The 23,029-nt window shown below is 37.4% G+C and overlaps 1 protein-coding gene across 3 annotated transcripts in view; it reads left to right on the top strand.

Annotated features, from left to right (window-relative positions):
- The first annotated feature begins 5,164 nt into the window (after positions 1–5,164).
- The window catches only part of LOC110115726 (TVP38/TMEM64 family membrane protein slr0305), a 30,312-nt gene continuing 12,447 nt past the window's right edge, over positions 5,165–23,029 (top strand). For 2 of the 3 annotated variants that reach the window (XM_020849056.2, XM_028693487.1), the window contains exons 1-6: positions 5,165–5,720; positions 10,054–10,106; positions 14,659–14,751; positions 14,842–15,065; positions 15,750–15,816; positions 16,866–16,976. In XM_020849056.2, coding sequence (XP_020704715.1) covers positions 5,252–5,720; positions 10,054–10,106; positions 14,659–14,751; positions 14,842–15,065; positions 15,750–15,816; positions 16,866–16,976 — 1,017 coding nt within the window. In that variant the 5' untranslated portion in view covers positions 5,165–5,251. Of the gene's footprint in view, positions 5,721–10,053; positions 10,107–13,947; positions 14,001–14,658; positions 14,752–14,841; positions 15,066–15,749; positions 15,817–16,865; positions 16,977–23,029 lie in introns of all 3 variants that reach the window. The other variant, XM_028693488.1, reaches the window with a different exon arrangement.

The raw sequence follows: 23,029 nt of genomic DNA on the forward strand, positions 1-23,029 counted from the left end.
GACATTATCCTCTATATCCTTAATGGTCTTCCTAGCTCATATCAATCCTTCAAGACCTCTATCAGGACTATGACTACTCCTCTAAGTCTTGATCAACTCTATGCCTCACTGATTAGTGAAGAGATCCACGTTTCCACTAACGCTGCTAAAGGTCTCACATCCGAACATGCTCCGACGACTCTTTACTCCACCAGGGGTCGTGGCCGCAAAACAAGGGGTCGCTCATCTTCGTCAGCACAATCTCAACGGGAACCAACCAATGTTTCCATCTTCTGTCAAATCTGTCTCAAGCGTGGTCACGGTGCCCCTGACTGCTGGCACAGGTTGAACACTCAGTATGTACTAAGACCGCCAAGAATGCCCAATAAAGCTCTTCTTGCTAGTTCCCAGCCCGACTACAATGAATGGTATCTGGACTCAGGGGCCTCTTCCCACATGAAGAAATCCTTGGAGAATCTCTCCATCTCGTCTCCTTACAATGGCTCGGACAGCATCACGATTGGTGATGGGAGTTCGGTTAGCATCGCCAATTCCGGCAAGGGGCTGCTACCGACTACCTCTCGTAAGATCAAACTCTCTCACATTTTACATTCTCCTTCGTTACAATATAATCTTCTGTCTATTTCTAAACTCACGAAGGAAAACAATATTGCTATAATTTTTTACGCTGATGGTTTTATGTTTAAGGATTTGACGAACAACCAGATTATTCTCAAAGGACCGTGTCGTGAAGGATTATATCCTCTTCGGCCAGCTGCTGAAGTTTCTAATAAATCAGTGTTTTTTGCTAATAACTGCAGCACTACACCTTGGCATGCCAGATTGGGTCATCCCAACCAAACGACGATGGCACACATTGCTTCTTCTTCTCCCCATCTCAAGATGGGTGCTGTTAATGTTTCTTGTTCTTCTTGTAATAGTTCTAAAAGTCATAAGCTTTCTTTTGAACATTCCACTAACAGGAAACATAAGATTCTTGAATTACTGCATTCTGATGTGTGGGGTCCTGCACCCATTGCTTCTAATACCGGTTACATCTATTATGTTATTTTTGTAGATGATCATTCGCGCTTTACGTGGCTATTTCCGATGCATCACAAATCGGAAGTTTTACAAATTTTTATTAACTTCAAAAATAACATTGAAAATTATACTTCACACAGAATTAAATGTCTTCGTACAGATGGAGGTGGCGAATATCTCAATAATTCCTTCTCTCAGTTTCTTCAACAAAACGGAATATCTCATCAAGTCTCGTGTCCATACACTCCTGAGCAAAATGGGGTCGCGGAAAGAAAACACCGCCATATCATCGAGACCACGCGCACCCTTCTTCATCAAGCCTCGGTTCCCTATTCTTTCTGGCCAAATGCTGTACTTACCTCGGTTTACCTCATAAATCGCTTACCCTCCTCCAACACATTGCACAAATCCCCGTTTGAGCTTTTTCATAATCTTAAACCTGAATACGAACATCTTCGTACCTTTGGCTGCGAGTGTTTTCCGCTAATCCCTGCATCTCTACGTCATAAACTACAACCGACAGCTAACTCGTGTATCTTTCTTGGCTACTCCGACAAGCACAAGGGATACAAGTGCCTTCACAGACCTACCAACAAAATCATTATATCACGACATGTGAAGTTTAATGAATTCTCCTATCCGTTTCAATCCAAGACACTCATTCTGAAATCTGCACCTGAACACATACCAACCTTTCTCCTCATGCCCACTACCACTATTACTTCTCACAACTCTATCAAACAGAACCAAACTTTGCCCGCTGCCAAACCTGTGTCCACGGTCTCTGCTTCTATCACCACCAATTTGTCCTCTCAGGACCTTGTCACTCAGACCGATACCCCCATCATCAATTCAACGCCTAATGTTTCGGTTCATCCCATGCTTACGCGACAGAAGACAGGTAACTTAAAACCATGTGTACGCTTAAATCTTATTCATAATACCGCTGCTGCAGAACAGACGTCTGACCCAACGACATTCAAAGAAGCCAATAAACATTCAGTATGGCGCACGACAATGGCTTCAGAATTCTTTGCCTTACAGAAACAAGGCACATGGAGCCTAGTTTCCCCTCCGTCAAACTGCTCTATCATTGGTTGCAAGTGGACATATCGCACAAAGTTTCATGCGGATGGTTCCATTGCTAAGCACAAGGCAAGATTAGTGGCACAAGGCAATCATCAAGAGTATGGAATCGACTACACCGAGACTTTCAGTCCAGTAGCAAAATTACCGACGATAAGCATACTCTTGGCCGTAGCTATACACCACAATTGGCAGGTTCAACAGTTAGATGTGGCAAATGCGTTCTTACACGAAAAGCTCTCCGAAACCGTGTACATGGCTCAACCGAAGAGCTTTGAAGATTCCACGCATCCGGAACATGTATGCCTTCTACACAAAGCGATCTACGGTCTAAAACAGGCTCCGAGACAATGGTACAATACGTTCACCTCACATTTGGTATCCATTGGTTTCAACCATAGTGCTTCAGATCCATCGCTTCTCTCCTATACCAAACAAAATACGAGAATTTTCCTACTCATCTATGTGGACGACATCCTCATCACGGGAAATAACAATGAGGCTATACGTGAGATTCTTACAAACCTCAGCAAACATTTTGACATGAAACACCTTGGCGTCGCTCACTCCTTCCTGGGCATACAAATTTCAAGCACCAATCAATGCTACTTTCTGTCACAGCAACCATATGCGAAGTCTATACTCACAATGGTTGGGCTCTTACAATGCAACGCTCTCTCTAATCCTAACTGTACTAAACTTCCAAAAACTATTCCAGACGATCCTATACTCGCTGCTCCAGAGACATACAGAAAAATTGTAGGATGTCTTCAATATCTGACTTTAACACAGCCGGATATCTCTTACAGTGTCAACACGCTCTCTCAACACATGCATCAACCGGAGTCTCAACATGCATATCTCCTAAAAAGACTACTCAGATACATAAAAGGTACGTTAGACTACGGCATACCCATTACAAAATCTAATTTGTGCTTAAAATCTTTTTCAGATGCGGATTGGGCAAGCGATCCTACCTCCAGGAAATCCATATCTGGTTACTGTTCGTTCCTAGGTGACTCGCTCATATCATGGACAGTCAAGAAGCAAGTCACTGTGGCACGCTCGTCTACCGAATCCGAGTATAGAGCATTGGCGGCATTAGTAGCTGACGTTATTTGGCTTCAGCGGGTTCTCCTAGATTTCGGCATCCAGCAAGAGCATCCAACCAAAATATTCTGTGACAATACCTCAGCCATAGCCTTGGCAAACAACCCGGTGTTCCACGCACGTACGAAACATATAGAAATCGATCACCGATTCGTACGTGATCACATCCAGCAACAACACATTCAACTCCTACCAATCAGTACACATGATCAAACCGCAGACATTCTCACTAAACCGCTCTCAACACAGCGTTTCCAACAACTTCGATTCAAACTAAGTGTCATTCAAGACCCTTCAGTTTGCAGGGGGCTGTTAGAGCACAAAGACATAATTAAATAAAATGCATATTGTATTTACTTATTCCTGTAGCCTTACTAGTATGTGGCCGTGGGCCAAGTCTTTAAATAGACTAAACAGATGTACTGCAGAGGAGATAACACGAATCATTCTATTCATTTTCTCTTCTTCTCTGCTTATGCTTGGTTCTTGTTTCTGTTAATTTCTTCAGTCTGTTGGAAATAACTACCGGTCCTCTCTCTCTCTCTATCATTATGAGAGTTCGTTTATTCCATAGAGAATTAACTCATGAAAGAAGAAAGTGAAAGGAAAATGGAAGAGATACCATAGCTCGAAATTCAACGAATTCAACCTGAATCAATGTATGTTTTCTTCTGATTAAAATTTTGTGAAAATCATCTTGTTCAAGATCTTGTGGATTTAAGTCTTATGTAAATTCATGCTTCATTTCAATTTATTTTAAATAATTTATGATGTGAGTTCTTGCAAGAGTTAGAGAACATATTTTGCATGTTTTGAGTTCTTGTAAGAGTTAGAAAACTAATTTTTACATGTTGCGAGTTCTTGCAGGAGTTTAAGAAATTGAACCTTACAACCTTTTTATCATTAAACCTCCTTATAAATCCCTTGCAACTTTGCCTTACCTACCCTACAACTTCAAATTCTACTATAATATATCTTAGATGTTATTTCGTATAAAATATTTATAATTTATGTGTATTCTTAATATAATGTAAAACAAACTCAATGTATTTTAAATAATTCTTAGTGTTTGATTTGTTGTAAAATAGTTTTAGGATATTACCTTTAAGCTAGACATACATGAGCAATGAGGTTGCATCACATACCCCAATGTATTTGAAAGTCATTCAAATTAAGAAAATTCCAAATAATAAAAAAATTGAGGTGATTGATGTATTTAAAATTATAAAAGTAATATAAATTTATTTTACTCTCAATCAAACACAACAACAACAACAAACATTTATCCCGCAACGTGGGTTAATTACATGAATCATTTTTATCCATTGTGTTATATTAAAAGTCAAATTCTCATTTAAATCTAATAAAAATATTATTTCTAATATTTCTTAATCAAGTCTTTTTAGGTCTATCTCTGTCTTTCTTAATAAAAGTGAAATATGCACATCTACTATCATAACTGAGTATTCGGAAGGCCAATGCTTTATGTGTCCAAACCATTTAAGGTGGCTTACTTTAATCTTATCTGCTAATGGAGCCACGCCAACTTTTTCACGTATTTACTAATTTTACATTCTGTCTCTAAGAATGGGCGAATTATTACGTCGGTCACCGGACGTCCGAACATCCAATCTAGACGCGCCACATCACCCAAATACACCAGGATCCGATGTATTTGGATGATATGACACGTCTGAATTGGTGTCCAAATAATTTCCGAATAAATCCGGACACAGAACATAATAATTTTTACTAAGAATGAGGCCACTCGTCCCCTTGAACATCTTCAGCACATGCAAGGGAATGGCATCCTCATTCCTCAGGAAGATCGAAAAGGCGCACCATCTACCATCCACTGTGAAATCAAATGAAGAGAAAATTTCCACGTGGACAAACGCACTTCTTCCAAATTCCCTTATCACCCATAAACTAGGAAATCCAAAACAGGACCAGAACTGATTTGGCTTCTCTCTTGTTCCACGCTCTTCGCTTGCCTTCGTTTTTCCACTCTCCACTTTCTCCTTCGAATCCCATGCTGCATGGCATTCCCACCTCCCACTACAGCCCACCCAATTCCTCCTCCTCCTCTTCCCATAACACTGCCCTCTTCTCCGCCATGAGATCTCCATCTCCATGCCTCTCATGCTCCCCTCTCCTCTCCCCCCCTTCTTGCTCCTCCCTTATCTCCTCCTTCAGCCCTACAAAACGTTTTCCGGTGCTCCGCCCGCTCTCCTCACTCCGTGAGACAAAGAAGGTAACCTTACGCAAGGTCTCTACAAATGTTCCTCAGAACCTACGGTTCGATAACAGGAAGGGGCGGGGGGAAGGCAGTAACGCCTCCGATGATGGTGAGGGCGGCCTGACCGGGGAGAACGCCCTCAAAGGAACGATCATCGCTGGCCTCCTGCTCGTTGTTGTTGTCGGTGGGTTTGGCACGGCCGGGTACTTCTTTAAGGACCAAATCAATGCGTTCCTCACCCAGTTCTCCAGTTTTATTGATGGTAATTTTCATTGGTGAATTGACCTTACATTGATTTGTACAATTCTGGAATTTCGAACAATTGGGTTGGATTGCCGTTAAGTCACTTAGAGAAATTTGGAATGTGGGTTGGTGAAAAAGTTTGGATGGTTATTTTTGGAATTGTCGACTCATTGCTATTTTTCTTGGAAATTGCCTTTTTTTTCTGTTATGGAGCCTGAATGACTGCAGGCTGCGCCTTGATTAACAAGGAACTTGTGATTTTGTTCATATAATCTCATTGTTTCATGTTTGTCCCTTTTTTTGATGTTCATTCAATGCAAAAAATTAACTTGGCTTTTCCGTCTGTTATTCAAAATGAGGTTGGTTGTTGCATGACACCTTTATTCGACTAATCTTCTTGATAAAATGCAACTCAATGGGAGTGATTTGATGGTTTCACAGGAGACAGAATATTGAGATGTCATTCTTTGTCACTCAAGCATTCTATTTCAATAAAATCACATAAGTAACTCGCCTATCAACTGCTCCAATGGCCATTCATAGGGTAAATGAGTGGAGTCTAGACAGATTCCTAATGGGCCTTTTTCGGAGTTAAAATACTAGATAGAAAAGACTGAAACATCATTTCCTCAGTTGCTCTTGTAGGTTTATGAATTATTTCTAGCAGTATCAGTTTCTAAGTCAAGTAGTGCTAATGTTCTTTTATGTCCATGAGGTGAAACACTGAAAATACATGAAACAAAATGGCAAGCTGCATGCAGAAAACTTGTTGCATGACTTCTTACCTTTTTGATTCCTATTCTTCTAAATAAAGAAAATACCAGATTACAACTTGAGTAGAAACAATTGAGTACTGATTCATATACATTTGATCTCAAAATTTTTATCCGTGTCTCATTTAACCTTCATTAATTACTCCTAAAAAACTTTTTGCTGCATGTCTGTGGGTGCATTGTAGTTGTACTTCTGTGGACGGGGGCTAGGATTAGGTGTTTAATGGGGATTAATAGATTTAGGAACTTTTAGTGTAGTATAATACCTTTTTGTTGGAAACTTTTCTTAGGGTTAACTTCTAAGCTAGAAGTTCTAACTAAATGGGTTGTTGTGATGAAACAAGATACTCTATAAGTTTTCTTCTCCAATTTGTGAGATTAATAGTGGCCTTGGAAGTGTAATAAGGGAATAAGAGATTTATTTAGAGTAAGAATGGAAGCTTGAGATGCCCCCTCTCTCCGCCATTTCACAGGCATAATAGAATATTTGTGTTAGTGACACTTGTGGTGGCATACCATTATAATAGCGGTGACAAAGAATTACAACAACTTTTTTTCTTTTTTGGTGAGCAAGATGGGAGGGCCTATGAATGAAGGACCTTGTATGGGTGGGGAGATTAGAGTTTAGTTTATCCATTTAACTAGACTATGTGTCTATTTGGGTAACTTTTTCAAAGCTTTGCTTTTCAGACTAATGCTGAATATCTGTTTGGCTATTGTTTTCTGGTTGCTTTTTAAAAATTTTTGTGATGGAAAGTTGTGTTATAGAATCAAATTTGTTAGTGTGGTAGCTGGAAGAAAGCTATTGTTTGACTTATTATTTTTCTTCTTTTTTTTCTTCAAAAAAATCCAAACCATAGCAATTTTGAAAAAAAATTATTTTATCCATAACAACTTTGTAACCACATTTACAAAAGCTACAGCCATTCCAAACAGTCCCTAAGTTTGATTTGAGTTGTTGGTTTGCCACTTTTGGATAAAATTCAGAACTTTAGATCATCTATTTATAATGTACATGAACTACACATAAATTCTTATATATATATATATAATCACACACACAAGAAATTCTTTTGTAATGTATTATCAACAGCTTAAAATGCCTCAAGCTTTAGAACAGCTTTCACAAGTTCATAAAGAAATTATTGTTGAGATTTGCACTATAAGCTTTTGGAACTGGAAAATTCATAATATAGCCTTACCATATATTGGTGAATTTGATGAAAAGAACATTCCTATGTTGGTTAGACTTTTTGAAATGAATAAAGATTATGTTGATCTCTGTAAACATGAGATAAATGACCTTCTACAAAAGGCAATTATTAGAATCCATCATAGCAATGCATCAAGGAAACATCAAATCAAATCTATCAAAAACAATACGAAAGAGGACATCTACCCTATATGTTGGCAATAATGAAGAAGAACTAATGAAGGAGAAGGAAAAAAGAGAAAGCTTGAACTCACTATTGAAGGAAGGACTTGTTGTTGGTAGCTGTTGCGAAAAAGGAGCGAGGAGGGAGGATATATGCGACGGCTATGAGGAAGAAAATAGAAGAATAAGCGATGCCCTAGCTTCCTATTCAGTTTAAATGGTGAGAGGGAAGGGTGGGAGCTGGAAAAAATAGAACAAGCTGGGATGAATCGCGTGATTTATGCGATTGGAGAGAAAGACGAGGCGCGAAACGGTGGCCGCTATGCGGTTGGTCGCGATCTGTGCTAAGGAGCGGGAGGAGGGTCGGTTTGTGCGGCTCTGACTCAACAAATGAAAATGCCTGGACCAGCCAGTCTAGGCTTAAATATTACATTCAGTAAGGCTTATACATCAATGCTAATTAGGTTCTTTAGTAGTGGGTGCCTTCTGTACTAATACACCCTTTTGAAATACAAAATTTTGATCTTTTAGAGTCCCTTGACTCAACCGGTTTAAGTGGTTTAGTGCAAGGTTTAAAATTGCATAAATTAGCTTTGAGGCATTTTTCGTCCGTGAGGCGAGGCGTAAGCCTCACGGACGAAGAATTGCGTAAATAAGAATTTAAGGGTTTTAGCAGGTAAATAATAGTAAGATTCTATCATACAATAAACACATCTAAATGACAAATGAAATTAGTGGAAAGTAAGAAAATAGATGTAATAAAATCATGTTCCAAAGTATAGAACCACAAAATATTAGTCTATTAAAACTCCCAAAGCAAATAAGAAATAACATATAAAATCCAATCATGTCCCATCACTAAATTTTGCTCATGTTGTAAATGTTGCTACTGTTGTAAATGTTTGACCGTCGTACTCTTTTTCATATAAACTATAATTTCCTCATTCACGTTATCCAGAACATTCGCACAAGGTGCTAAATTTTTATGTGAGCCAAATAAGTGTTCCTTCATGCGAGTTACTTATCCCTTCACTACCTTATCACAAAAATTGCATTTTAAATACACATTTCTTCTCGCCGCCTCCTACATCAACTTGCACACTATATTTCCAAGAAGGGTCACGCCGCAATGACTTATTTGCCTTTTTGTTGCCTCTAACCATATTTCCTAATGCAAAAATTCGAAAACAAACAAAAAATCTCAAAGAATAAAAAACCATAAATTTTCTTTCACTTGAAAAATCTTTCGTTGAACTAAAAAAAGTTACCTAAAATCGATTGTGGACTCCTAGAGGGCTGCCAGACACTTCAAGATCGCCGGAGTGAGGCGGCGCCGGCGAGAGAGGCGGTGGGAAGGGAGGCCGAGCGGCGTGCAAAAGAGCTTGGGGCGTGCGGCTTTTTTTTTTGCTCGGGTTTGGTTATGGCTGATAGGAGAGGGGAGGAAATAAGTCTTATTTCATTTATACTTAAGTGAGTGGGTCCCGGTTATTAGAGGCGTTCGCCTCACACTGAATTGCGCAATTCAGCCTCAAAGGCGCCTCATACTTAACGAGGCGTACGCCTCATGAAGACCCAAAAAAGCTTAAGCATTGAGGCGATTTTGCCCAGAATTGTACAGAGGCGCGCCTTTGATTGCGCAATTTTAAACTATGGTTCAGTGAACTCTTTTGAGCTGAAATCAGTAGCTAATATATACGATGCTTTATTCATCCTCCTCTCACTTTCCATTATTTCTGATTCCGTAGAGAATCAATGACCCTTGCTCTTCTTTGGCAGGAAATCTTAATTTCTTGATCATTCACGATCAGTGGAGAAATCAATTCGTTTAGTGGTAAACGAAGGGTTGTATGAGTAGACTCTCATGCTTGTGATGTAATTGTTTGCTATAAAATCATCCATTGCGCAGAGCCTTGATCCGATCTATTGATGTGGTTTCCTTATTTTGATGCTATCAATAAAGTTGTCTTCTTTCCATGCTAGATATATTTCATCTCAAATATTCTCTCCTTGAGCTTGGATATAATATTAGTTTGCTGACTTACTGTACCTGTAACCTTTGGCATTTGATTTATAGAATAACTTTTGGAAATTCGCACATTGGATGAATATGAATTATTCTTCTTTTTTTCCTACTTCCAGTTGTATTCTATTGTATTCATTTGTCAAATTTAACCCCTGAAAGTTCTTTTATTTTATTTTGTTAGGTATTGGCCCTACCGGATATGCTTTATTTGTGGCTGTATATGCTGGATTGGAGGTAAATAATAACGTCAAAGCAATTCTATATTTTATACCTTCATAAGAATAATTTAATTTGTTGTTGACTATATTTTAAGTAGTAAGGATTAAGAAATTATTGTTGAGATTTGTACTATAAGCTTTTGGAACTGGAGAATTCATAGTATAGCCTTACCATAGATTGGTGGATTTGATGAAAAGAACATTCCTATGAAGGTTAGACTTTCTGAAATGAATAAAGATTATGTTGATCTCTGTAAACATGAGATAAATGATATTCTACAAAAGGCAATTATTAGAATCCATCATAGCAATGCATCAAGGCAACATCAAATCAAATATAGGAAAAACAATACGAAAGAGGACATCTACCCTATATGTTGGCAATAAAGAAGAAGAACTAACGAACAAGGAAAAAAGAGAAAGCTTGAACTCACTATTGAAGGAAGGACTTGTTGTTGGTAGCTGTTGCGAAAAAGGAGCGAGTAGGGAGGATATTGGCGACGGCTACGAGGAAGAAAATAGAAGAATAAGTGATGCCCTAGCTTCTTATTCAGTTTAAATGGTGAGAGGGAAGGGTGGGAGCTGGAAAAAATCGAACGAGCTGGGATGAATCGCGTGATTTATGCGATTGGAGAGAAAGATGAGGCGTGAAACGGTGGCCGCTATGCGGTTGGTCGCGATCTGTGCGAAGGAGTGGGAGGGTCGGTTTGTGCGGCTCTGACTCAACAAATGAAAATGCCTGGAACAGCTAGTCCAGGCTTTAAATATTACATTCAGTAAGGCTTATACATCAATCCTAATTAGGTTCTTTAGTAGAGGGTGCCTTCTGTACTAATACACCCTTTTGAAATACAAAAATTTGATCTTTTAGAGTCCCTTGACTCAACCGATTTAAGTGGTTTAGTGCAAGGTTTAAAATTGCGTAAATAAGCCTCGAGGCGTTTTTCGTCTGTGAAGCAAGGCGTAAGTCTCACGGACGAAGAATTGCGTAAATGAGAATTTAAGGGTTTTAGCAGATAAATAATAATAAGATTCTATCATACAATAAAAACATCTAAATGACAAATGAAATTAGTGGAAAGTAAGAAAATAGATGTAATAAAATCATGTTCCAAAGTACAGAACCACAAAATATTAGTCTATCAAAACTCCCAAATTACAAATAAGAAAAAACATATAAAATCCAATCATGTCCCATCACTAAATTTTGCTCCTGTTGTAAATGTTGCTCCTGTTATAAATGTTTGGCCGTCGTAATCATTTTCATATAAGCTGTAATTTCCTCATTCACGTTATCCAGAACATTCACACAAGGTGCTACATTTTTATGTGAGCCAAATAAGTATTCCTTCATGCGAGTTACTCCTCCCTTTACCACCTTATAGCAAAAATTGTATTTTAAATACACATATGTCTTCTCGCCGCCTCCTACATCAACTTGCACACTATATTTCCAAGAAGGGTCACGCCGCAATGACGTATTTGCCTTTTCCTTGCCTCTAACCATATTTCCTAATGCAAAAATCCGAAAACAAACAAAAAATCTCAGAAAATAAAAAAACCTAGATTTTCTTTCACTTGAAAAATCTTTCGTCGAACTAAAAAAATTACCTAAAATCAGTTGTGGACTCCTCCTAGAGGGCGGCCGGACACTTCAAGATCGCCGGAGTGAGGCGGCGCCGGCGGGAGAGGCAGCGGGAAGGGAGGCCAAGCGGCATGCGAAAGAGCTTGGGGCGTGCGTCTTTTTTTCTGCTCGGGTTCGGGTATGGCTGATAGGAGAGGGGAGGAAATAAGTCTTATTTCATTTAGACTTAAGTGAGTGGGTCCCGGTTATTAGAGGCGTGCGCCTCACACTGAATTGCGCAATTCAGCCTCAGAGGCGCGCCTCACAGTGAACGAGGCGTACGCCTCATGAAGACCCGAAAAAGCTTAAGCAACGAGGCAATTTTGCCCAGAATTGTGCGGAGGCGAGCCTCGGATTGCGCAATTTTAAACTATGGTTCAGTGAACTCTTTTGAGCTGAAATCAATAGCTAATATATACGATGCTTTATTCATCCTCCTCTCACTTTCCATTATTTCTGATTCCGTAGAGAATCAATGACTCTTGCTCTTCTTTGGCAGGAAATCTTAATTTCTTGATCATTCACGATGAGTGGAGAAATCAGTTCGTTTAGTGGTAAACGAAGGGTTGTATGAATAGACTCTCATGCTTGTGATGTAATTGTGATAGGTACCACTTGAATATTTCAAGTGATTCCTATCGAATCTAAGCCAAATCACAAGTAACCCGCTGTTTTCTATGGGAAAACAGCCACCAAACACAAAAACAGCGAACCAACGTGAAGAAAACTGAGAGAAATTGTTGTAGATTGCAAAAAAAATAACGAACCGATACAATGATCCTCTATTCGAGAGGAGGATCCACTCTCCCGATGCTCTCTAGATGAAAATCTAGAGCCCCACGACCTCCCCCCGTAGCAATTCTCAAGCACACAAGCAATAATCAAGATAAAACCTAAAACCTAGGTTAATTCCCTCTTAATACAATCTAATTCAAAACAAAAGCAAAAGGACATCGCTACCCTTCATTCTCCCTCCAAAATCACTTAAAATTTGTTTGAATTGCTAGTGGACCCCACCCCCAAGCCCCCCCTGTTTCTTCCGCCTGGAGCAGACCCGGACCTGCTGGGCCGGTCCATGTTGGGCCGGTCCAGGTTGGACCGGCCTAACATTATCTCCTCCAAGGCCATGAATTTCCCTTCCACATTCTCGCTCAATGTCGCCATCTTCTCCTCCAGATTCGATTTAAATTGACCCATCTCGATCTCCAAGACTTCCACCCGCTTAGATGCCATGGAAACCAAAGAGATGCCTCCGGATCCACTGGAAAACGACAATTTTTCACCAAGTTTTCCCTTCCAATCGGCAAAAATCTGCAGCGAAGCAGTGGAAAAAAAAAAAAAAAAGCCCTCCACCGCCAGGATCTCGCTCTGATACCAATTTGATAGGTACCACTTGAATATTTCAAGTGATTCCTATCGAATCTAAGCCAAATCACAAGTAACCCGCTGTTTTCTATGGGAAAACAGCCACCAAACACAAAAACAGCGAACCAACGTGAAGAAAACTGAGAGAAATTGTTGTAGATTGCAAAAAAAATAACGAACCGATACAATGATCCTCTATTCGAGAGGAGGATCCACTCTCCCGATGCTCTCTAGATGAAAATCTAGAGCCCCACGACCTCCCCCCGTAGCAATTCTCAAGCACACAAGCAATAATCAAGATAAAACCTAAAACCTAGGTTAATTCCCTCTTAATACAATCTAATTCAAAACAAAAGCAAAAGGACATCGCTACCCTTCATTCTCCCTCCAAAATCACTTAAATTTTGTTTGAATTGCTAGTGGACCCCTACCCCCAAGCCCCCCTGTTTGTTCCGCCTGCTGTGCGTCCCGCTTCTGCCTGGAGAAGACCTGGACCTGTTGGGCCGGTCTAAGTTACCTGGACCGGCCTAACAAATTGTTTGCCATAAAATCATCCATTGCGCAGAGCCTTGATCTGATCTATTATGTGGTTTCCTTATTTTGATGCTATCAATGAAGTTGTCTTCTTTCCATGCTAGATATATGTCATCTCAAATATTCTCTCCTAGAGCTTGGATATAATATTAATATTAGTTTGCTGACTTACTGTACCTGTAACCTTTGGCATTTGATTTATAGAATAGCTTTTGGAAATTCGCACATTGGTTGAATATGAATTATTCTTCTTTTTTTCCTACTTCCAGTTGTATTCTATTGTATTCACTTGTCAAATTTAACCCCTGAAAGTTCTTTTATTTTATATTGTTAGGTATTGGCCCTACCGGATATGCTTTATTTGTGGCTGTATATGCTGGATTGGAGGTAAATAATGACGTCAAAGCAATTCTATATTTTATACCTTCATAAGAATAATTTAATTTGTTGTTGACTATATTTTAAGTAGTAAGGATTAGGAATTTTGAATATAGAAGCCTAGCTTGAGAGACTTTGATTAAAATTTGGTGAAATTAAATAGTTAAACCTGAAACAATTAGTTTTGTTTCTATCTGGTCCCTCATATATCCACACTGTTTAATTGTGACTGGTTGGTAATCTAAAATAAATTAAGACTACTTTCTTCTATTTCTTATTTCATTGATTATTCTTTTGTCTAAATAACAATTTATTCAGTATATGGCGAGTAAAAGCACCTGATCTAATATTGAAACCAGCGTCTCTGCATAAAATTAGCCATCCAATTACAAATTGAAATATAATTAGAATCATACAAAAAGTTAGAGAACTACAAACAATATCTATCACAAGGCCTCGTACCTCGGAGATCGCTTAATTTTCTCTTAGGGGTGTTAATGAGTCGGGTGGCAGTTGGTTTTTTAACCATTTTATTTCATGCTTTACATTTGCAATTTGTATGGCTTTATACTAGCTAAGATAGGAACACCTTCTGCACAGTGAAATATTTCCCTTATCATTTTAATCCTTATGTACTAACGTATAGTAGTTATTCATGATGTTATAGATTCTTGCGATTCCGGCCATCCCATTAACTATGTCAGCTGGTCTTTTATTTGGAACCTTAACTGGCACCATCATAGTGTCTATCAGTGGAACAGTAAGTTTACTTGATATATCTATGCCATCAGTTTAGTTGCATTTTAACTGCCAGCTTCATGCCCCTCGGTTACATGTATGCTTATTCTAGGTTGCTGCTGCTGTTGCCTTCCTTATTGCTCGATATTTTGCTCGTGAAAGGATTCTTAAGTTGGTTGAAGGGAATAAAAAGTTTCTTGCAATTGACAAGGCAATTGGCGAAAATGGATTTCGTGTTGTAACTCTTTTACGTTTGAGCCCATTACTCCCATTCTCTATTGGAAACTATCTATATGGTTTGACTTCAGTGAAGTTTTTTCCTTATGTGCTGGGAAGGCAAGTTATGCATTTCTTGCACATCTTTCAGCTAAATTTGCTGCCATTTTGTAATTTTAATAATGCTATTGACCTTAATGTGGAATTTTTTGTGACATAATTAGGTTCTTTAAAAATAAATGCTCTGTTGTAATTTTTTTGCACTATTAGTTGTAAGTGATAACTAGAATTATTGCAAAGATAATGTAGGCATGAAATAACCCTGCTCCACTTGCTTGCGATTAATGAACTGCCCCATGGAATACAAATTACAGTAGTCTTATTTGTAGGCCAAGCTTATGTTAAAATGATTGAAATCTTGAGTTTTAATTTCCCTCCCTTGCTCAATCTGGCTGATGTCGTCAGAAATGGGAGGAATTCCAAATTGAGAGAAGCACAAATAATTAATTCTCAGCCTTACATGTTAACTTGGACTTACTAAACGAATTTATCCAGCAAGCACAACCGTTGCATTTGCTTTATCTGAAAAATTTCCACTCAGTTACAGCAACTATTCATGCATCAACTGATATATTCTCATTTCTTGGTTCATAACACTATCACTGTAGTTCTAATGGTTACAATAATTCTATCTGTATTCTAGTTTGTGCCTGACTTTTTGCCAACATAAGTATTTTGGATAAATTTTTTTAATGTACTACAATATGCAAAACTAACGTTACTTTCTTGATGCATGGTTGGCAGTTGGCTGGGGATGCTTCCTGGAACTTGGGCTTACGTGAGTGCTGGAGCATTTGGACGTGCGATAATCGTAAGCTGTTTTTGGCCTGAAATAGTAATACAAGGAGATTTGCTTGATATTGTGATATTTAAGGGCGATGTCACAATGTAACACCTTTTTCCTGATAGCTTAAGGCTTCGTTTGGGACGGCTTTTTTATTGCTTTCTAAAACAGAGTTTTAGTACAAAAATAAAAAATTTTGTACTAAAACTCCGATTTAGAAAGCAGTAAAAAAGCCGTCCCAAATGAAGCCTAAGTCTTCGTTGTTACAAAAATTTCTGATTCAAAATTTTTTTGAGAAATTTGTACTAAAAAGTCGTTTGATAAAGCAGTAAAAAAACTGTCACAAATGAAGCCTAAGTTTTTCAGATTTCTATTAATTTATTCAAGTGAAACAAAGTCTCAATATTTTTTCGTTGGCATTATGAAATATAAGTCTAATTAGTTGTAGGAGTAAGAGGACTCGTTAGAAGTGATTTTAGGTTCCAAAAGTTCGTTTCAAATTGTCAGATTTAATCATTTTTTACGTTGAAATCCAATATTTTTGCACACGGTTTTTTTTTTGTTTATATATGGCTTTTATTTCTGATGGTTCGGCAGTCTGAATGGAAGGGGAAATGAGAAGTTTATGTTCATGTACAAGGAAATCTGAGAGAATCTCAGAAGTAGTTGCAATGCATGATAGAATTTACCAATTTTTATACCAATAGTCAATCATAAAACTTGCAAACCTTTACCACTCCACACAAATTTTGCTCTCATTGTTTGATGTGAGGGGGCTTACCCTGGTTTCTCTTATACGGAACTAGAAAGTTTTTCATCTCCAGAGACTTCCTAATGTCATATACCAGCCAAACACTTGGATTCGTTCACTTCGTCCACTTCCCCTTCAAGGTGCCACTTGCAGAACAAATAAGCCCTCTAGTGAACTTTTATATTATCTTTTGTGTTCATGCTACTTCCTTCCTATAGCTAAACTAGGCCATCTGATTCCATATTGCTAACTTGGGTCCTTAAGATCTTTTCATAATTAAGGCTCAATAATCTGACTAACGTCTTTGCCTTCTCATTTCCTGCAGCAAGATGAATCAGATATCGGCATTCCTGGAGGAAGCAACCAATTTTTAACTCTTGGACTTGGCCTTCTAGCTACAGCACTTGCAGCTGCTTATGTTACCAGATTGGCGAAGGTAATACATATTTTGTGAATGCATCATCCATTTGCCAATCCACCTGATGAAGTGTTACTTTGCTGTCTTCAATTTCTAAATTCATGCGTGGAGTATACTACAGCTTGGGCCTTTAGATGTAGTGCTTGCTGGTTGTGGTACAGATTCTTGATATTGGGTCCCTGGTATAAATTTACTTCTCTTTGGGAGCCCGACGTTAACTTAGATGTTTTCCGTAGTAAAACAGTGTTCTACTAAATGTTTATGAAGCACCCTTGAAGACAGTGAGTATTAGTACTTGAAAATTTTCTTTTCATATTCCTCTAGCTTTTGTTTTTGTAACAACTCACAGTATCCCTTAAAAGTACTGGAAGTAGTACTAACATAAACATAACATTTTCATCAATCAATCATATGATACTTTTGAACATTTTAAAAATTTTATAAATGATCCAACAGTTTTCATTCATCACATTAACGGAAGTACATAATAATTTTAAAACTTCAATAAGACATACTTACAGAGTCACTACTGAATCCAAAATAAAAACTCACTGGAATATCTACATACCTCAGATGTAGACTTACAAACAGAGATAAATGTTAACATATAAAATTGAAATACTTGCAACTTAATCCTCTTCGACATTTTTTTTTTCTTTTTTCCTGTAACAACAGTCAGTAAGAAAGATACTGGTGAGCTGAGGCTCAATAAGCTACGCAAATTAAATAACAATTAAAATATAATATTTAATAAATTACAATATTGAAATCATCATTGAATTAATTTATCATTATTTGTAAAACATCATAAAATCATATTTGACATATCATTTATTTCATTTGACGTAGATACTGAATATTCATTTTAGTCTTTAAAAGATTTGGCTATACTTTCATAAACATATTCAATGGAGCTCATGTAAACCTGACATTATCGCCATTAAATTACATAGAGATCCCTTTTGCCTTTTTTAGTGATCCTTTTTTGCCCCACCTGCTATGCAGGTCTCATGTCTTTGGGGTCCCTTTTCCCCTATTTACAATGAAGTGCCATATGTAGGGACCCTTTTGCCCTATCTGCAATTGTAAATTGTACATCATTTTATAACCAAAATTTTACTTAAATAAATATTCATTAAACTTTCTAGTATTCATAAGTCATACTTGAGTTGTTGCATACTTTCATAATCATTTATGTTATCATCTATATACAATTAATATGCATACAATAGGCAAGGAAATTGACATCTTTCCAAAACATTATCAAATAGGAAAACATTTAGATTAACATATTAAAGCTTATTTTAAACTCACATGATTAAATTATGTACATGATTGTTCATACTTGAAAACTTGGATGTAAAAATCCTTTATATATATTAAACAAATATAATACCCTTTTACTTTAATGCATTCAAATTAATCTCCATGCTTATAAATGAAAGTCATTATATTTGAAATATAATTGCATTACTTACCTCCTTGCTGAGGTCTATGATGCACCGACACTTCTCCTCAAAGAGGCGTGTAGTGTCCGACACCGTATCCGACACGACACTCATCTGACACTCCTCCAACATGTGTCGGACACGCCGAAAACTTGTCCGATTAAAAAATATTAAATACAAATTAGACACGCGTGTCCGACACGCATATTTTAAATATTTTATGATTTTTTTAAATATAATTTATTGTATTTGGCGGGATTTAATCTAAATTTTTTATTTCCTATCCACAACATCAAATCAACGTCCGCACTTAATACTTAATCATAGAATATTCTCATTTTCATTTCTTTTTGGCAGTGAAGGTATTTTCATATCCTCTATCGATGACTGATAAACGACATCGAATTCTGACTCTCGACATCCTAATACTAATCATTTTAAGCACAAATTCTAGTTAAATGACTTATTATTTTCAAATTATTTTTAAAATTATACTTATTTAATTTTTATACACTATTTTTTAAATATAAAAACTATAATACCGTGTCCAACCGTGTCAATGTCCTATATTTTCAATAACTGACGTGTTCCGTATTCGTGTCATGTCGTATCTATGTTGCCGTGTCCGTGTCTGTGCATCATAGGCTGAGGTGCCTCCTCCAATCCTCTATTTTGAACTTTTTTACTATTGTAAGTCACTTTGAAGCTTTATCTTTGCATATAATCAATGACACCTATGACACGATAAGAAACATCTTTAAAGACTTTCCCTACTATTTAGAAATCCATACAACAACTATGCATATTCCCAAAATTGATTACATTGATTTCCTCTCTACATATATCCAAAGAATCCTCCTTTATTCTACTATTTATTCTTCTTATTCTTCCTCACTGTTTCCTCAAAGCAATTGCTCATTCACAGCAACTATTTTTTCTTTTTCTTTCTTCCTCCATTCTTAAATTTTTTTCTCTTAATCTTCCTTTGCTGAAATCAACTCTTCTCTCACAGCAAATCACTCAAAACAGTAACTCTCTTCTAGCAAATCCCATCCCATGGTCTATTTCTCAATTTCACACAAGCCGTAGGTTTTCATATTTCTGTTCCTAGACTCATCTGCCTCTTAGTGAGCCAAATCCAGAATATTTTCTCTCACCTGATCTCAATCAAGTTCCCACTTCTACAACAATTTCTTTCTTCATACAGCTGATTTCCCACTGTGCCAAATCCTCCTGTGCTGAATTGCTATAAAAAATTTCTGTACTGTGCTGAATTTCTGTTCTTTTCTGGGTGTGAAAACTGCTGCTTGCGGTATCAATTCTAATATAAGACTGCTCAATCAACATATGCTTCCTTTTGGATAATTATTCACTGTTTTCTTCCTTTCCACCGCCACTCAATATTTCTTTTCTTGAAAATAAACGGGCCAACTCACATAACTACCACGTTATGCTTCATTGCCTATAGCCGGCACATCTTCAGAATTCTCATCAAAATAGAAAAATTACTAAAATTAATTCCTGTATTACCTAGTATCTACGGTTAAGTAAATTATTTGCTTAAAGCAAATACTATTACTCACTTAATTCTTTTACTAATGGTATTTACTATTACAAGTAATTTAACATAATTTTTTTCCCATTAAGCTCTAGAATAAACTTTACAATATATTTACTTAATTTAAATTTTCACATACCTGAAAATTTTTGGGTCTTACAATTTCTGTCTTAAAAGTCTGAAAACACTGACAAAGCCATCTCTAATTATGGGTCTGTAGAATTGATTTTCTTTGTCATTAGCATACTTGTTTGGAGAAAGGAGTGAAATTGCCTAGGTGCGAGAGAAAGATGTGTGGCGCTTGCCTTTTTTTAGTGATGCCATGAATTTTAATTAAGAAGCATATTATTTTATTTGGTAATTTCTCACATAACTTTAAAAAGTGACCTTAGCAGTATATTCAACAATAATATCATGTTAAACACAGTTTCATAAAATAGAGTTTTTGATATATATTTCTAGATTAGTTTATGAATAAGTTAATTCATTCATGTACACAACAACTTGAATGAATAAAATGAATACAATTAGTTAAAGCTAATATCATGAAATCATATGGAAATTATGCATTGTATATTTAAAAAATTACTCAAGAAAACAAATAATAGTAATAATGATGATAGAAAATGAAGTAACAGTAGTAGAAGTAGAAGAATGGAGAGGAAGAAGCACAGATGTTCTAAGAAGATGGATATGATGTTGATCTCATAACTAGTATCAGGGTTAAGTCGACAATGTATGGTGAATTTTAAAAGGAAAAGGCATGGTGTTGCACAAAACTTGTCCGACGCACATCAACCAAAAACCCAAATCATCGAAATGGCCTATGTTCACTAAACAAACAGTGCCAGAGCGTTAAGGGCAATTGAAATAGGTTTGATCGACACTCATATTGGTTGAGATCATCGATTGACAAAAATCAAAATTTTGTGTGCGTTGATCGAGGCGACATTGACTTGTGTGAATGATGATGACACGAAGAGGGGATTGAGGCATGAATAAATATTATTATTGATTAAAAGTTAATTGATTTTAATTTTATGTTTAAAATAAAAAAAAGAAAAGAAAATTCCTAAATATAATTAAGCCTAACCCTAATTTTCCCTCACTTAAATACCTAGTTTACTCCACTCATGTTACTCCCTCTCCCTCTCATGATCTCTCACACATGAACCCACCTCCTCTCTCGCTCTCTCCCTCTCCCTCGCGTGAAGACCGAACTCCAACCACCTTCTCGTCGCCCTCTAGCTCACCGGCCTGCCCTAGCCGCCACGTCCTCCCTTCTTTTCTTCTTCTTCCTTCTACTTATTCTTCCTCTCCTCTTCTTTTTCTTCTTCCCTTCCTCACTTCATTTTCTTCCTCTCCTTCATCTTCTTTCCACCAAACCCTAACATTAGCACCCCTCTCTCTCTTTCTCTCTCTAAAATTTGAGAGAGAAAAAAATGATTTTCTCTCTCAAATACCTCACATATTCTTCCTACAACCCTTATGCCACTTCCTCCATGAAAAACCCTAGCCACACACTCTCTCTAAAACTAGAGAGGTAAAGTCATTTCTCTCTCTAAAATCAGAGAGAGAAAGCTCATTTCCTCTCTTTAAACGCCTTCCCACCAAAACCCTAGCCTTTATTTCTCTACCCGTCTCTTCCTTTCTCTCTCTTAAAAAAACTCTTTCCCTCTCTTTCTCTCTCTAGAATATCACACCTCACTCCAACTTGCCTTCGAACAGTGGATGTGGAATGCAACAGAGGAAAGACTGAAAATGATTTACCTTATTTCACATTACCTTTCAATACAAATCCTGTCATTCAAATGCTACACTACTATAAAGGATATAATTTAAGACATCAATCATAAGTTGTCCAAACTTTTATTTCTAAAACTTTCATCTACAAAGCAACTACAGGAAAACTAAAACAGGTAACTGTTAATAGATTACTGACCTTATTCATAAACATACATTGACAAAAGTAAATTTTAAATAAAATTTGAATTTGATACTATTCTGGTTAAACTTTATCCTTCCGTTTTATTGTAATAACAACCATAATGATAATCTGGTTAGCTATGACGCCCATAAAGATATGCAACTCTAATAAAATAGTCTAGTGCAAGAAAATCAATAATTAACATATGCTTCAATAAGTGAATATAAGAAAAACAGCATGTAGCCATTTAATAGGAATTGTTAAAATCCAGCCGTTCAACGCAAATAAGATCCAATAGCTACAGTGCATGATCTGTGCGACGCATGACTCACACCAGAATTTTTTCCATATTTGGGTAGCTGATTTAGGAAGGATTCTATTAGAGTTATTATGTAATTATTTGTTTGTATTAAGATTTCTTGTATAGATATATAAATAGGTAAGAAATCATGGAATAAAGCAAGTCTTTTTCTTCTCAAACCTCTTGTTTTCTAACATGGTATCAGAGCCAATGACCTTCATTGCTGATTGAAGAGCGATTGCAGAATCGTCGGAGGAGAAGAAGAAGAAGAAAAGACCAGAGCGGCAAGACGTCGACACTGCCTCCGTTCCCTTCTACCGACTGGAACGGACGCAAGCAAATGAAGTTGAACAGTCCCGACTCGGACGACTGAAGCCTTGCCGAAGACAGGCGCCATAGACGGAGCCCCCTGTGGACGGTACCTTGCCGACAAAGTGGAGCTTTTCCAAAGGATGCCGGACGAAGCCTTGTCGACGGACGCCACAGAGTGGAGCTTTATTAAAGACAGAAGTTGTTACTGAAGGCTTTAGCCGAAACTGAAAGACGGAGCTTGCGGAAGACCTAGCGGGACCTCCTTTCCATCCCGACTAAAAAAAAGGGACCAAAGCCTCTTTTTTTAAGCGTTCGGTTCGACCTACCAGATTCGAACTGGCGACATGATTGCAACCTGATCAGACTTGAGACCGGATTTTAATATCAACCTTTATTGCTGATATAATCAAAACAACCTTTATTGCTGTTTTAATACCACAATGTCCGAAGAAAACTCATCCCAAAGCTTCAATAAAGAAGATATTGAAAGACTCAGACAACTCTTAGTATCCCTTGAAATACCAT

The sequence above is a fragment of the Dendrobium catenatum genome, unplaced genomic scaffold, assembly GCF_001605985.2.
Source record: "Dendrobium catenatum unplaced genomic scaffold, ASM160598v2 fragScaff_scaffold_306, whole genome shotgun sequence".
In the NCBI taxonomy this organism is placed as follows: domain Eukaryota; kingdom Viridiplantae; phylum Streptophyta; class Magnoliopsida; order Asparagales; family Orchidaceae; genus Dendrobium; species Dendrobium catenatum.